General features: G+C 36.8%; 2 protein-coding genes across 22 annotated transcripts in view; one reads left to right on the top strand and one right to left on the bottom strand.

Moving 5' to 3' along the window:
• The window catches only part of NSUN6 (NOP2/Sun RNA methyltransferase 6), a 28,292-nt gene extending 20,878 nt beyond the window's left edge, over positions 1–7,414 (top strand). Inside the window, exons 13-15 of the mRNA XM_083824611.1 lie at positions 581–617; positions 1,017–1,085; positions 3,830–7,414. Of these exons, the coding sequence (XP_083680737.1) occupies positions 581–617; positions 1,017–1,085; positions 3,830–3,890 (167 nt within the window). The 3' untranslated portion in view covers positions 3,891–7,414. The remainder of the gene's footprint in view (positions 1–580; positions 618–1,016; positions 1,086–3,829) is intronic.
• Positions 5,882–13,544, bottom strand: part of CACNB2 (calcium voltage-gated channel auxiliary subunit beta 2) — a 243,918-nt gene continuing 236,255 nt past the window's right edge. For 13 of the 21 annotated variants that reach the window (XM_083824605.1, XM_083824608.1, XM_083824590.1 and 10 more), the window contains 2 exons: positions 12,400–12,585; positions 5,882–7,720 (listed from right to left, as the gene is read on the bottom strand). In XM_083824605.1, the coding sequence (XP_083680731.1) occupies positions 7,232–7,720; positions 12,400–12,585 (675 nt within the window). In that variant the 3' untranslated portion in view covers positions 5,882–7,231. The remainder of the gene's footprint in view (positions 7,721–12,399; positions 12,586–13,544) is intronic. The other 8 variants (XM_083824603.1, XM_083824604.1, XM_083824609.1 and 5 more) reach the window with 1 other exon arrangement.

Below are 13,544 nucleotides of genomic sequence, written 5' to 3'. Positions count from 1 at the left end.
AACATTTTACAAATAACTTTTATAAATTGATACTTAGAACCTCATTTCTCTTTTATTTTAATACAAGCAAGATTCTCTGTACACATAGTATATACACAAAATACGATTAGGCTTTGTAGCATGTCTTTTATAGCAGCATGAATATATTAAACCATCTCACTCTGGGAATGTAAATAAATATTGTTTCAACATCAAACTTCCCATGCATAAACTGTATTGGTTCCCAAACAGCCTATTGGACTGGCTGACAAGTGACAATTTTAAAATCAAACATTTGCAATAGAAGGGGCTACAGCTGTGATGAAAATATCAAAAGACAGAAAACAATGCATAATATCATCTTAAATGTTGCAAATCACCTTTCAAACAACTAAGAATATTAAGTCTTTACTGGTTAGAAAGCATCAACGGCTAAAATCATATGAAAATTGAAACTGGGGAAGCATGCTAATGAGAACTGACTTAATACACTGCTCAAAGTTTTAATAATCTAAACTTCTTAAATGTGTTGTATGTGTTTGAAAAATTCTGCTTCAGTTACAGAGGTGTTCTCTGTCTGAATAGTGTTCTCTTTTCGTAGTACTGCTGGAAATAGCACGAAAATTGGAGGGGAAAAAGTAAGTACGATTCAAAAACCTAAACTGACACCTATGTTTTGTTGTGGGCTTTTTTGTTGCTGTTGCTGTTTTCACACTGATTTTCAAAGCATTATCTGGAAAAAATATCTTATTTTGCACACATGGTTATTTGGTTGGATTAAAGACTGACATTTCTAATTTGCTTTTGTACTGTCAGAAGTGCTTTTGCATTTACTGAAAACAATTTATAAAACTCTGTCACTAGTCTGGTTGTGTACTTATATTTGCTATAAATGTTTTGATATATATATAATGTTTTGTACTGTACTTGAATAAATGAAATGTCTCCTCTTCTGTTCTGCTAAGGCTGCTTAGTATGTACTCTGTAAGGCCTATCCTGGCAGACTAGGAGGAGGGAATTCTTGCTTGCTTTTGTAGCTCACTCCTTGCTGTTAACCATGACATGCCAAAACAAGATTTGAAGTCATCTTGTTTCATCAGTAGTAGGTAAGATAACCCATTTAGAATTGTAATCACTTGTACTATAAATTACAGTCTTTTTAGTCAAAATATGGCTACAATAACTACTTGGTAACAAAATGTCTTAGTCCTTTACTGTAAGTACATGTTGAAATCTTCAACTTGGTGCTAGTAAAAAAGCATATTTTTTTCAGAATATATAAACTCTGTAAACATTAATCAGCATACACAGACTATGTATTGAAATTTGCACATACCTATAAAGGGAGGAATTTTTGCCTCCAGTTTCAGTAGCAGGATCTGTGCAATGCTGAATTCTTTGTGAAAATTTGAGAAGTTCCCATATATATTAGTTATAAACAGTCTTTTCAAGAAGATGATCTTGATTTTTATATGAGAAATTTCTTAGCTCATCCCCACCCCCTCAAAAAAAAAATTGTAACTGACTTGCATTTGATTCCAGTGTAATTGCAGACCAGACTTAATGTGAAAAAACACTGCCGATATCTGAACTTTTAACTATTAGAGTTGTTTCTGCAAAAGTCACTGATAGGCTCGAAAAAACAGTCAGTATATTAAAGAGCTAAGCCTCAGCTTTCTCCCCTGGACCTTCTCTCTGCTGGTAATTCAGGGAGAGGGGATGAGACAAGGGGAAAGAGAGAGAGATTTCTCCATCAGGCAGTTCAGAACAGGAATTTGAGATGCTTCAAATCATCCCTTGAAGGAGCCAGCCTCATTTTGACTGTGGTCAAAGCTTGCTAAGTTAGATGTCTAAAACTGGATAGATGCCCTTTTTGTTTCTCTTTCCAGTGTGACTGTAACTTTAAAAGTACAGGAATTATAGTACTTTATTATTTTCACAATCTTAATGTATGGAGTATATGTATTTTTAATACCTAATAGGGTTATTTTCCTGATAATGCTTTGCAGACTGAAACATGCTTCAGTGTCTGGTGCTGAAGCACACTTGAAATATATATATATATTAAATACATATATATATATCTCACACTGTGAGATATTTATATATTAAATTAAGAAAAAAAAGTTACTGTCATTTTTAATGAAAGATTAACTCTACAAAATAGATACAATCAGATCCTGTCTGGAAAAAAAAAAAAATTTAATCCGAAAAGTATCTTTCCCTATTTGCAGAAATAGCGATTAGTAATGATGCCAAATCTAAATATTTATTTTGGTCAATATAAAAGTACTAAAATTGACAGCCTAGTATAGTATGATATATTATTATACAGCTTCTTTCTGTTCATGTATCATGGAGCCCAAAAGCTTTTAGATCATAGGGTTTCATGTGCTCTTTAAGGAAGAGGGAATACTTCAGTAACAAACAGGCTAGTCAAGGTGATTGACAAGTAATGACTTTGGAGTGGGTAATTTAAAATAAAAAGAGCCTTCTTTTTTTTGTTGTTGTTCACTGCTAAAGCTTTATGAACAAATCCAGTTTGTACTGTTAGAATTTACTGCCAAGTAGGATGCCTGATAGGTAAGTGGTAAGAATAAAGAAAGGAGACAGATAATATAGAAGAACCAGCTGAATCTCTATTATATCTGATACAAATCTTTTTTGGGGCTGCGTAGGAACACATCTCTAGGGTGATAAGCTATAAAAAGAAACTGTCCATAAAACTACTGTAAGCACATATTTAACATAGTTTGTTATATAAAAGTAGGGAAATAAATTATAGACAAATTGCCGAACAGTAAATCTGACTGAATAACATTTGAATAAAAATATTCACAATATAGTGTCATCCACATATTTTAAAGATGATAGAACAGCTAAAATTTTGGTGAACAATCTGCAATAAAGTAATAAATATACATAAATGTACACCAGAAATATTATATTACATTCTCAAAAGGAATTTCTCTGTTCTTTGTCCAGACTGTGTAATAGTTGTCTGCAGTGTGCTATTTTCACAGAGGGAATACAATTAAAGTCAAAATTGTAAGAACAAAAAACAGGCTCATCAGAATGAGCATTTGGGAAACAGCCTGATGCATCAAAGCAATCAGAGGTCAAATGTAACCAGAGACAAAAATGCATCTTGAGGAGGCCTCAGTAATGCCACAGGAGGTGGTTTACTGTAACCTTGTACTTTGGACAGACGCTGCCGAAAAGCCATAGGACCACTCACTGCATTCCAGCTATGGGAATGCTGATACGTCACCTTAAAACCTCTGCAGTTGTCACAGAATAGAAGTATGACTTTACAAACCAATGGAGCTTAAAAATGGTAATTACTAACAATTTCATAAAAGATAGTAAGTTTAAGGAGTGTTTGAGCTGGGCAGGAGTTGCATGGATAGGATGCAAAAGATCTGTATGCAAATGCAGAGAAAAGTGAAACTAGGTATCTAGATTGATTCAGGATTTGATGAGTAGGACTGAATTTCCTTAGCCTTCATTTAACAAACTCCACTTAAAACTGTAGCTTTAAAACCTGCCTTCATTATTTAGGGCCAAATCTTTAGGAGACACTATTTATATTTTACACCTTTAGAAGCATAAATTATCAAAGACTCTGAAATTCTAAACTCCTGATATCATAGCCTATGAATTCATGAGTACTCTAGAAAAGTTTTTTTTTTCTTTTTTTTCATCTGTAAATTAATTTTTCAATTCCTAGTCAGTGGATAAAATTTATGAACCTATTTCAAAATAGTTTCTTCCAACTCTTAACACCTAGTGATGCGAACTGTGTATAAACCTGTTGCTTATTTGTCCCCGCTGTCCTGTTCCTTTACAGGTCTGGAGACTGTTACTCCCACCTCCTTCCAACCCCTCCTCAAGAATCCTTTCTTCCGTGATGTCTGTGATACTAAACTGATAGACTTGAGCTGCTGAACAACACAGATGTGTACTCATTTGAAAAGACATACAAAAAAAGTTAACACCTAACATATATACAGAGAAATGTTAAATTGTATCACATTCCTTCCATATACTGTAATCCTTTAGAAAAATATAGAGTAGAGGTGACAAGACCTATGTATCACTCAACTGTTGTATTTTCCTCCCTTCTCACTCATTGAGTTTATCATCTTTCTGATTCATTTGAATAGAAATTTTACAGGTTATTTTGTACCACACATACATAAGAAGACTGGAGCTCACTGGGACCTCTAGCATTCCTCAGATTCAAAGCTCCTGAAACCAGATACAGAAATATGAACTCATTAGTATCCTAATGCGAACAATATTAAACTTTCTATTTGCAAAACTCTGCAAAGACATTTCATCACAATAACCTTTGATATGTCCTCCAGCTGGAGTATTTTTAAAGCTTCTTGTTGAAATAATTCTGTTAAAGTGCTTTTCAAAGTAGTGCTCAGCAGGCAGGTGGTATTGTGCAAAATCTGTAGTACAAGCTCACATTACAACTGATTTGTCACTCTTAATAACTGAAGAAAAATACCTTAGCAAGGCTAAAATAAACCTACTGTCTGCCTAAGAAATGTGATAGTATGTTGCCTATACATTGTTAGTTGAAGTATACAAAAGATAACTCATTAACTGGACGGGGACATGCCTTTCTTTGTAAGATATTTATATTCCATACATCAATATCTAGACCATACTTAAATATTAGGACTTGGACTGTGCTCTTTATTTTCTCTTTATTTGTCTGTACATGGCTACCTTAATCCATGGTTTTAATATACTGCTCACTGCTTTGAAATTCTGCCAAACATTCCTTCAAAATAATTTAAGAAAGGTGGAAAATTAACACCTCCTGTAGCAAATTTTAGAAAAGAAGAAAAAACATTCAAGGTATTGTAGCGGAATCTATACATCACTTCTTGCAGGACAAAACTGTCATGTAACAGTTGCAGGGAGCAACAGCAGTTTCTGAAGCTGGCAAAATACCTAAAGCCAGGCTATATAGAGCAAGACAATACAACTTTTTGCATTAAAATGCGATCTGATATGATTCAAATAACAAACTCTTTCAATGTTTTTCTCCACTGATACCCTGATAATCCCCTTGTATCAAAAGCCACTTTTTATATATTCTTATATATCCATTGAGTAATACAGCAGGTCTACTTACCTATGCTTCCTTTGTCTACAAAGTCATTTAGATGTTTAGAGAAATGCTGAGAATTTTGTTTCTAGAAAATATACCTTTTCCCTTGTGTTCCCCACAGTTCATGCTTTGAACCAACTACTACCCTTGAATAACCACAACAGTCAGCAGCACTAGGAGGAACATCCAAATACCTGACAGCAGAATTTCACACTCTTGAGTTGTAAAAAATGCATATGAAGCATGAGGGAGAGCAAAGTATGTTTAAGAGAGTCAAACTGAACTGCTTGGATGCTAGAGAAAGCATGCACCTCCATTTCACTAAAATGATATTCAAAAATCAGGCAATGCTGATATTCCCAGAATTAAAAGAATAAATAAAAAGAAATTCCAGCTAAATGAATTATTATCCCACTACAGTCTTTATATAATGCGATATTTACAGTGAAATACAAAAAGTATTTCATTCATACAATTACTACAAAGACTATACGTGATGCAGAACAGCCTTTACACTAGGCAAGGGTATGGAACCTGTAGCCAAAAATAATTATGAATTTCCCCCCACTTACCAGTGCAACAGGTGTTCAATACAAAACAAACTGTTTTCACTCTTTTTGATTTCAATGCATTTTCTCTAGTAAGCTCGCAACAGAGTATTTTGTCATGTTTTTCTAAGCTCTCACCGGCAGCACAACATTTTAGGTGAAGGAAAAGCAGTGAGCTGGCTGCAAAGTGGGAATGCAGAGGAATTGGCAAGTGTAGAAAAAGTGGAGAAGCTACAAAAATTTATTTTCCAACAAAATAATTCTCCACAAGCTGTGTAAACTTTTCTTACTAAAACAAATACTCTAAAACACAAAGATTTTACATTTCCAGTGAAACACTCACAGTAACATTTGCCTGTTTTTACTGTCTTGAAGTCTGAACAAGAGCCAGCAGATTTATGCTTTCTCAATTACCTGGGTCAGTAAACTCCCTCATATTCCCTGACTGCAATTTGGATTTTTAAACTAACAATAGAGTGAAGAAACAAACATGTTGGGCTTTTGTGTAACCTTTGTTTTCTTCAGTAGATTTTCACACTTTGCTGCGTAACGTGCACATGCACACGTATGCCCATCCATCGCCCACCCACTCACATACACACCTCCATCACGTGTGCTCTATTATTCTGAAAGCAGAACAAAAATTAGGTTGTGTCCATTGCAATTTTGTGACCTGTAGGGAGAAGAATAATTTATAGCGGTAAACTAGTTATCTTTACCAAAAATTTAAAATGCAAAGTTGGGTTTGCAAGGACAGCGTAAGGTATAAGAGTTGGTTAGATCCTCTGTCTCAAGCACTCATTTGTATTTACAGAAGTATAAGCTTTCTGCTACAGAAGAAAAAGTATTTAGATTGAACACTGTTACAGATTTCCTAAATGAGGCTAGTTCCAGTTGCCAGTAATTCAAAAGCAAATCTGCTGACTTGGCATTAGGACTCTAAAACAGTGTGATCAAACTTATATAGTAAGAAGGTGTCGGCAGAAAGAACATTTATAAACTGTATATACAGTACACAGTACCAGTACATAGAAAATTGATTTTGACTTTATGATCCCCTGTGTGTAAGGCAAGACTGAATTCCGTCCTCAAATGGAGACCACCAGAGGTACAAGCAACAGATAGTGGCTTTTAAATCAATATGCAAATCAAGTGCATTACAAATTAAAAATCAGAGCAGACAAAAAGTTTTAGATTTTTATGTGCTGATTCTTGCTTGCTGAATACACGGGAAGTTATTAAACATCAAATGTACCTTTCTCTTTTTTAAAAAACACTAACAACACCTTGATGGCAACAGATATTGTTCAAGTGGCAGCTACCAAAAAACAGCTTGAAAAACGGCATAGTACAACATCAGGGACTCTGCAGTTGTACTACGCTAATTCATATAGCACTAACCAAAAAAATAAGTATATGAATATTCTATTTCATGCTATTGCTATGCAAGCAACAGCAATACAAATCAGCATACAGAAGGATACCATATGTTCTGCAATGAACAACCCAAAGATATTTTCAAGGGGCATTGTTACAAGACTTCGAAGAAACACAAGAGTGCCAGAGGCAAAAGTTACTGACGGATGTAAACATCCCTGTTCCATTCTCCTGCGTCGTTACGTTTTTTAGATATCACTTCTCCATCCTTGTCACAATATTGGTCCCTCGATTTATGACGACTACGTTGTTTGTTGCATTCATTGTGGTCCTGCTCCCGGTCCCTCTCCTTTGAGCGATGCCTTGATTCTCTATGTCTGTGATCACTGCTCCCATGGGACTCGTCTCTGTGATTGTGATCCCTGTGAGAATCATAGTGGTCACCATGCTCATGTGAGTAGTCCTCCTTTGGCTCTATGTAAGCTGAATCTCTGCTATCTTGTGTTTCTGAGTCAAAAGTTTCTTGCCTAGACAGGCCTCTAACACCACTGCGATGGTTATGGTGTTGGGTTGAAGAGCGATGCTGGGATTTCTTGATGGGTTCAACCCGTGCTTCCTCTTCAATTTGTGAACCGCTGCGTTCAGGGACTGAATGGTCATTCCTCTGGTCTCCTTGAGATCCCTGCTGTCACAACCACCAGTAAGTAAGTTCACATACATGACTATACATTTTAATACTTTCCCCAATACCGCATTAAACTAGAAAGCATCAAGAAACAAATGAAATTTAAGTACACAACACTCCACTTTGGATCTAAACTAGAAAACATTTGAATTCAACTTTTACTGAAAATTCAGTATTATAATACAAACAATTCTTTTCACTCTAATCAGAAAAGAGGGTGGCACTCACTGTCTGTGACACTGACTCGTCACCTGTGTTTTGACTGTGTCAGTTAGCAATAAGTGCTATCCAGACAAAAAAAGAGCATGCAGAAGCAGGACAAACTGCAGAAAAATTAAAGAGGACGCATCATGCCAGGAGAGGGCACGTATCAGTTTAGAGTTTACAGATGCCTGCTTGGAAACAGACACTATAGGAAAGCGATTACAGAGGGCTGAGGAGACTCCAGAAGAGAACCAAAGTACAAAACCTTGGCTCTTTTATAGTAGCTTCTCTCTCTCTCTTTTTTTTTTTTTTTAAATACAAATGCAATTGGATCTGGAATCAATAAAGTTTGTATTATGATACTAATAGTATCACTGACCTCCTGTTTTTCTCAGCAATAATTTGATTTCCTCATAGTAATGAAAAATTAAAACATTAACTTCATAATTTTAAGAGTCCAAAAATACAAACCATTGCCAAGGAAAGTGGAAGGACAGTGATATTATCACCTAAAGAACTTCCTAACACACCACTGCTATTAAAAAACTCAAATAAAAATTACCAGGTAATATCAAACCTACTCTTCGTCAGCATAATGCTTTGAAATCACTGCAAAACGAACAAGTGGCATTATTTAACTCAATTTGGGGTTTCATTACATTAACCCGCTTTTATTCCCAAACCACAGCCAAAGGTTTTTCAAGCTTAATTGCCAAATCTTCAGAAATAGTTTATGGTGAAATTGAATTACCCTTCTCACATTAGCTTAAGAACTTCAAGACAAAATCATTGCTACTGGCACAAAATTAAAAGTTGGTTTTAATGAAGTTATACAGTCATTTGTTTGTGAGACTGTACTGCAGTTACCAAAGTTAGTCTAAAGTTTGTCCTCGTATGTTCAGAGCTATCTCTGAAAATAAGATTGCCTCCAGGGCAGCTCACAGACGTGTTTTCTTTCTGTTTTTGTACGTTGTGGAAAAGAGCTGGGAGAAGGAAGAAATGTTGTCCTTCAGCCACAGATCCTGGCAGGTGGGTTTCCTAGCAACCCAACAAGTCAAATTACAGGAAATTGGACAGGAAAAAAACTGTATTTTATCAGGATTTTATCAAAAGCAACGTATTTCAAATCAGCAATTTGACATCGCCTCATTTCTCAGACAGTATTTTATACTGTAAACTTCCCAGCAACTAGCTGCACTGTTCCATGTGTTCCTCATTTGAAACAAATGGCATACATGAGAACAAGGTACCAGAAATGGCGATACAGGTTTTTTGTTCTTGTTTTTATGATTACCAAGATGATTGCGATTTGCTGGAAAAAGAACGTAGTAATTGTAAACATTAATAGATGTGTTTAAGGTGAATCGAAATGACTCTATGGAGGTGAACTATAAATGGAATTAAGTGAAAAGCTAAAGAGTAAAGCAATGTCTGCTTTGGATGTGTAAACACATTTTTATTAGTTTGTAACCATGACTTTTTAAGACACACAAACTGGATACACACATGAAAACCCTTTAATTTTCATATGGCCAAATGCCGAATATGTAGGCATCTCTATAGAATTGTGACTAATAAAATCTGTCATTGCTGTGGTTTGAGAACAAATGCAAAATCTGAACCTGCTTTGAACAGAATCCTGGTGTAGAAACTCAGATGCATCTCCTTTGCTATAACGAGCTGTGAGCAGGAACACAGTCAACACATTTAGAACCAATACTCTTATTACCCTGCAAGTGCAGAATAGTGTTGGGGGCTACTGGCATTTATGAGCAAAGTCATCGACACTAAATATTACAGGGACACTGAGCTGGTACAGTTTGAGTATGGATTAAGATCTGGCTTTGTGGTTCACAACCAAATTAGGGCTCTGAACTGGATTAGATTTTGCAGTGCAGAAATTTCATGGCCCAATCTCATAAGGTTTTCACCTAAACTGGAGAAAGTTTGAGATAAACTCATTTCAGTATTCAGGTTGTAATTGCAAAGAAGTAGGGGTTCTTGAAAAGAAGCCTAAACAGCGTTGAAACGAGAGAGAAAAGTCTGTGTCCACACACTCAATTAGACTTGCTCTCTATTTCCATCCAGAGCGCCCCTAATCACCTACACCATGCGCTTGATCCCAGTCTCCCTTTGGAATTCACCAGGTATTTCTCTACAAGAGGAAATCTGAGAACAGACGTCAGTTATCAGGACACTGCTCCAAAGTGCAGCCCATCAGATAGGCAGGTGGGATATGGTGTTTACCAGCTCATTCCTCAAGCACCTCATGCCATGCAATGCACACCGTCAGCATCGTGCTACAAAAATACCACTCTGGCAGCTGGCAACACAAATCTGTCATTACAATATACACCTGGGTCTATCAAAAATACAAAAACCAATTGTGTCTCATGGCAAAGGGGTGCCACACTGGACCCAGAGGAGAATGCTTTCCAGTGCAGATGTGGGCCTACCAGTCCAAATGGCTGGTGGCAAGGTTTTTCTCTCTAGAGCAGTCCACAAAAATAGTACAAGACATACACTTTAAATTCTCCTACTAGAGGGTCTCAACATTACTGAGAGAATGGTTTCAGCTACTGTAAACCCACTCCATTCCAAGACCTTGACAGACTCAGGTTTGGGATGACAGCTGAAGGTGTGTCATAGGAAAACGAAACAAAAGGAACATTAAGTTCTACATTCCACAAGGGACCCCCATTGCTCCACACTTTTGGATTAACAGGCCTACAAACAAACTGTAAAACTACAAGTACACTCTTGTTTTTAGTCTTTAAAATAAAAAGTTGTTAATTTGTAGGGAGATACAGATAACACAACATTCAAAAAGGTGTTATTAACCTCTGTATAACTCCTCCAGGACAGGTGGTTAATATTATGAGTAAGTGAATTATAAATCCACACCCAAAAGATAAAAATCTTGAGAAAAATAATTAACAGATCTACAAAGCAAAGGAAGTTTATCTAGCAAGTCTGCACACAATGATACTGAATTTCATACTCAGAAATTCTTCCAGCTCACATTTTTTTCAGGGTGTTTCAGCTCTGAGGATAGAAAAAAAGGCAGAAATGAGCTACAGCTTACAGTCTCTCTTTTCTTGCAACTGCTTCTGAAAGCAGAAGGAGATACCCTGTAAGGTTGGTAAAGCAATATTCCTTATGAAAGAGAGAACCTGATAAGTTTGTGGTCTTCTAATGGGAAATAAATTCTTCAACACACACACAATTGTTTTGCAAGACCATAACAACAAAAAGCGATTTAAAAAACAAATGTTCAGCATTTCAATTTGGGTGCAGAGACCTTTTTTTTTCCTTCATTTTCTAAAAGGATGTATTTTTCTTAGCCAAAGTCATGAATTCTAACTAATATATAGGTACACAATTTTGGTGCATATATGTTACTTAGGTGGAAATTCAGATGTAATAAGACATTCCTGGAGCTGGAACAGATGCATTTTAATCTCCACTGTAATCTCGACCTCAAGGTGTCACTCACTGTTTATAATGAAGTAGCATCTTTAAAGTCCTCATTTCAAGCCATGCAACACATATACAGAGGAAAGGCTCTCTTTATGCTGAATACCTTGATACGATTAAATAACGCAAAAGTTGAAAGAGAAAAGAGAGGACACAATATGTCCAATGACAATAGGCAAGTCAGTGCAGAGGTGAGAAAAAAATGAATTTCCCAGCTCTCTAGACAGTACCTTGTGGGTTCAGAGCAGACTGCCTCTCGAGGTCTGTCTGCAATATGCAGCAGGACTCTGGTTTTATGTCAGTGTTTGGCTTGAAGGAAATATGTACTTTTCATAGCAACGGCCAACGAATAAAAGAGCAAAGGAAACACTGGGAGGGCCACCTTGACCTTGAGACTTCACTAATGCAGTTAGCCATTTCCAACCTTTACAACTGTACAACTGATACGCAAAGATTCCCCCTACCCTTTGTGGATCTACTCTATACTTAAGCCAGTTTGTCACGGAGGGCCTCTGGGGCTGGCATTTGCCTAGCAGAGATAGCGTGCCTATCAGTCAGAGATTTACCAGAGGCAGGAACATGCTATGCACTAGCCCAGTTTCATTCCTCTGACTGGATTCCATACGACCAGTTATAAAAATGCTTATGGCTGGTACACATGTTACTGGCACAGTGGCATTCTGGGCACAATGAAACCTTAAGTATTCCACTTCAGATCACATTATGTTTTCAATCAAGTTTGCTTAACCTTTGGCATCAAAAACAGCCCACTAGTGAATATTCTAACACACGCTACTGTGAATACAGCAGTGGTAACCATAATGTGCTTGTATTTGGCTTTTATACAAAAAATGGGCAACTGTCTTCTGAAAAACTACTTACTCTATCACCAGCTGTAAGATGTATTCGGCATATTCTAGTATCAGACTAACACTGTGCTTTGGAAGGGGAAGTTGACAGGGAAAAAAAAAGAAGAAGAGATGGCATAAAAACTGTACCTGTAAATTAATATTTGGACCTGGGCTAATAGGAAGAGTGGCTGTTGCAAGTGTGCGAGTGAGAAGCTGGTTAGGAGGATTGCTGCTAGGTGGATGTGTGGCCTTCCAGTAGGCTTCCAAATAGTCAGCAAGGTGCTCACAAGCATCTTCCAGCTGGTTCTCATCAAGAATTACATCGAACATTTCCTAATAAAGGAAAGGTTTTAGTGAGAATAACCACTTGATTAAGGGAGATCAGCTAGAGACAATGATTATCACACTTTCCATTCGTCAAAAATGAACCACATTTGTAACACTTGTGTTAAGGTATTTCACCTTTTTTTTTTTTTTCATGCAAGTGATACAAAAGACAGCAATCATAACTACTGCTAACATTACACTTGCCAAAGCAATTCCTCGTGACTTCCACTTAGTAGCACCAATAGTCAATAAAGACGGGAAGAAGCAGCTTGAACAAATTTTAAAACTCAAATATTCAGAAAAAAAGGTTGAATATTAAAGCTTCAAAGCTACCGGAACAAAATGGAATGTGAAGAAAAGGAATTCGACCTCCATACCTAGAATAACTGAGTCAAATGAAGGCAAACTAAGACAATTAACTTATAATAGTAATAAACAGGAGTAAGAAAGAGCATCCAGTTTCCAAGTTCTGTGCAAATATTATGTGTAAGATTAGTTACAACCATCTAAATTTAAGAGGAGAGTTTCCTCCCTGGTCAGGGAGACAGAAGTTCTGCTGAAAGCAGCTCTGAGAGCCTATGCCTATGCATGTTTCTAGCATTGTTCATTGCCTTCTTGAGGAGCTGAGGAAAGTAGTCTCTTAACAGAGATGCTTGAACTTAAATGATGAAATTTCCACATCTGCAATTGAACTGAACCTTTATCTTCCGGGTTCTTAACATACTCTTGGGAGCCGAGTATGCAGATAACAACGTTTGCCACATTTTGCACACAGCTGGGGTCTCATCACCTCCACTTTATACGTGGAAGTTGAGAGAATTTGCATAAATGCATATCAACAGAAGAACCACAGGGCTTCTCAGCTACATGGTACCCCACAGCTCTTTGCCTAAATTGTGACCAAGAACATAAGCTGTGATGGGCTGTGGTAACATATGCCCACGGAGAACTACTCAAACCACCTG

Source organism: Anser anser, assembly GCF_964211835.1.
Source record: "Anser anser genome assembly, chromosome: 2".
Taxonomy (NCBI): Eukaryota; Metazoa; Chordata; class Aves; order Anseriformes; family Anatidae; genus Anser; species Anser anser.
The sequence above is the reverse complement of the archived record's forward strand: the minus strand, read 5'-3'. Positions and strand labels throughout refer to the sequence as shown.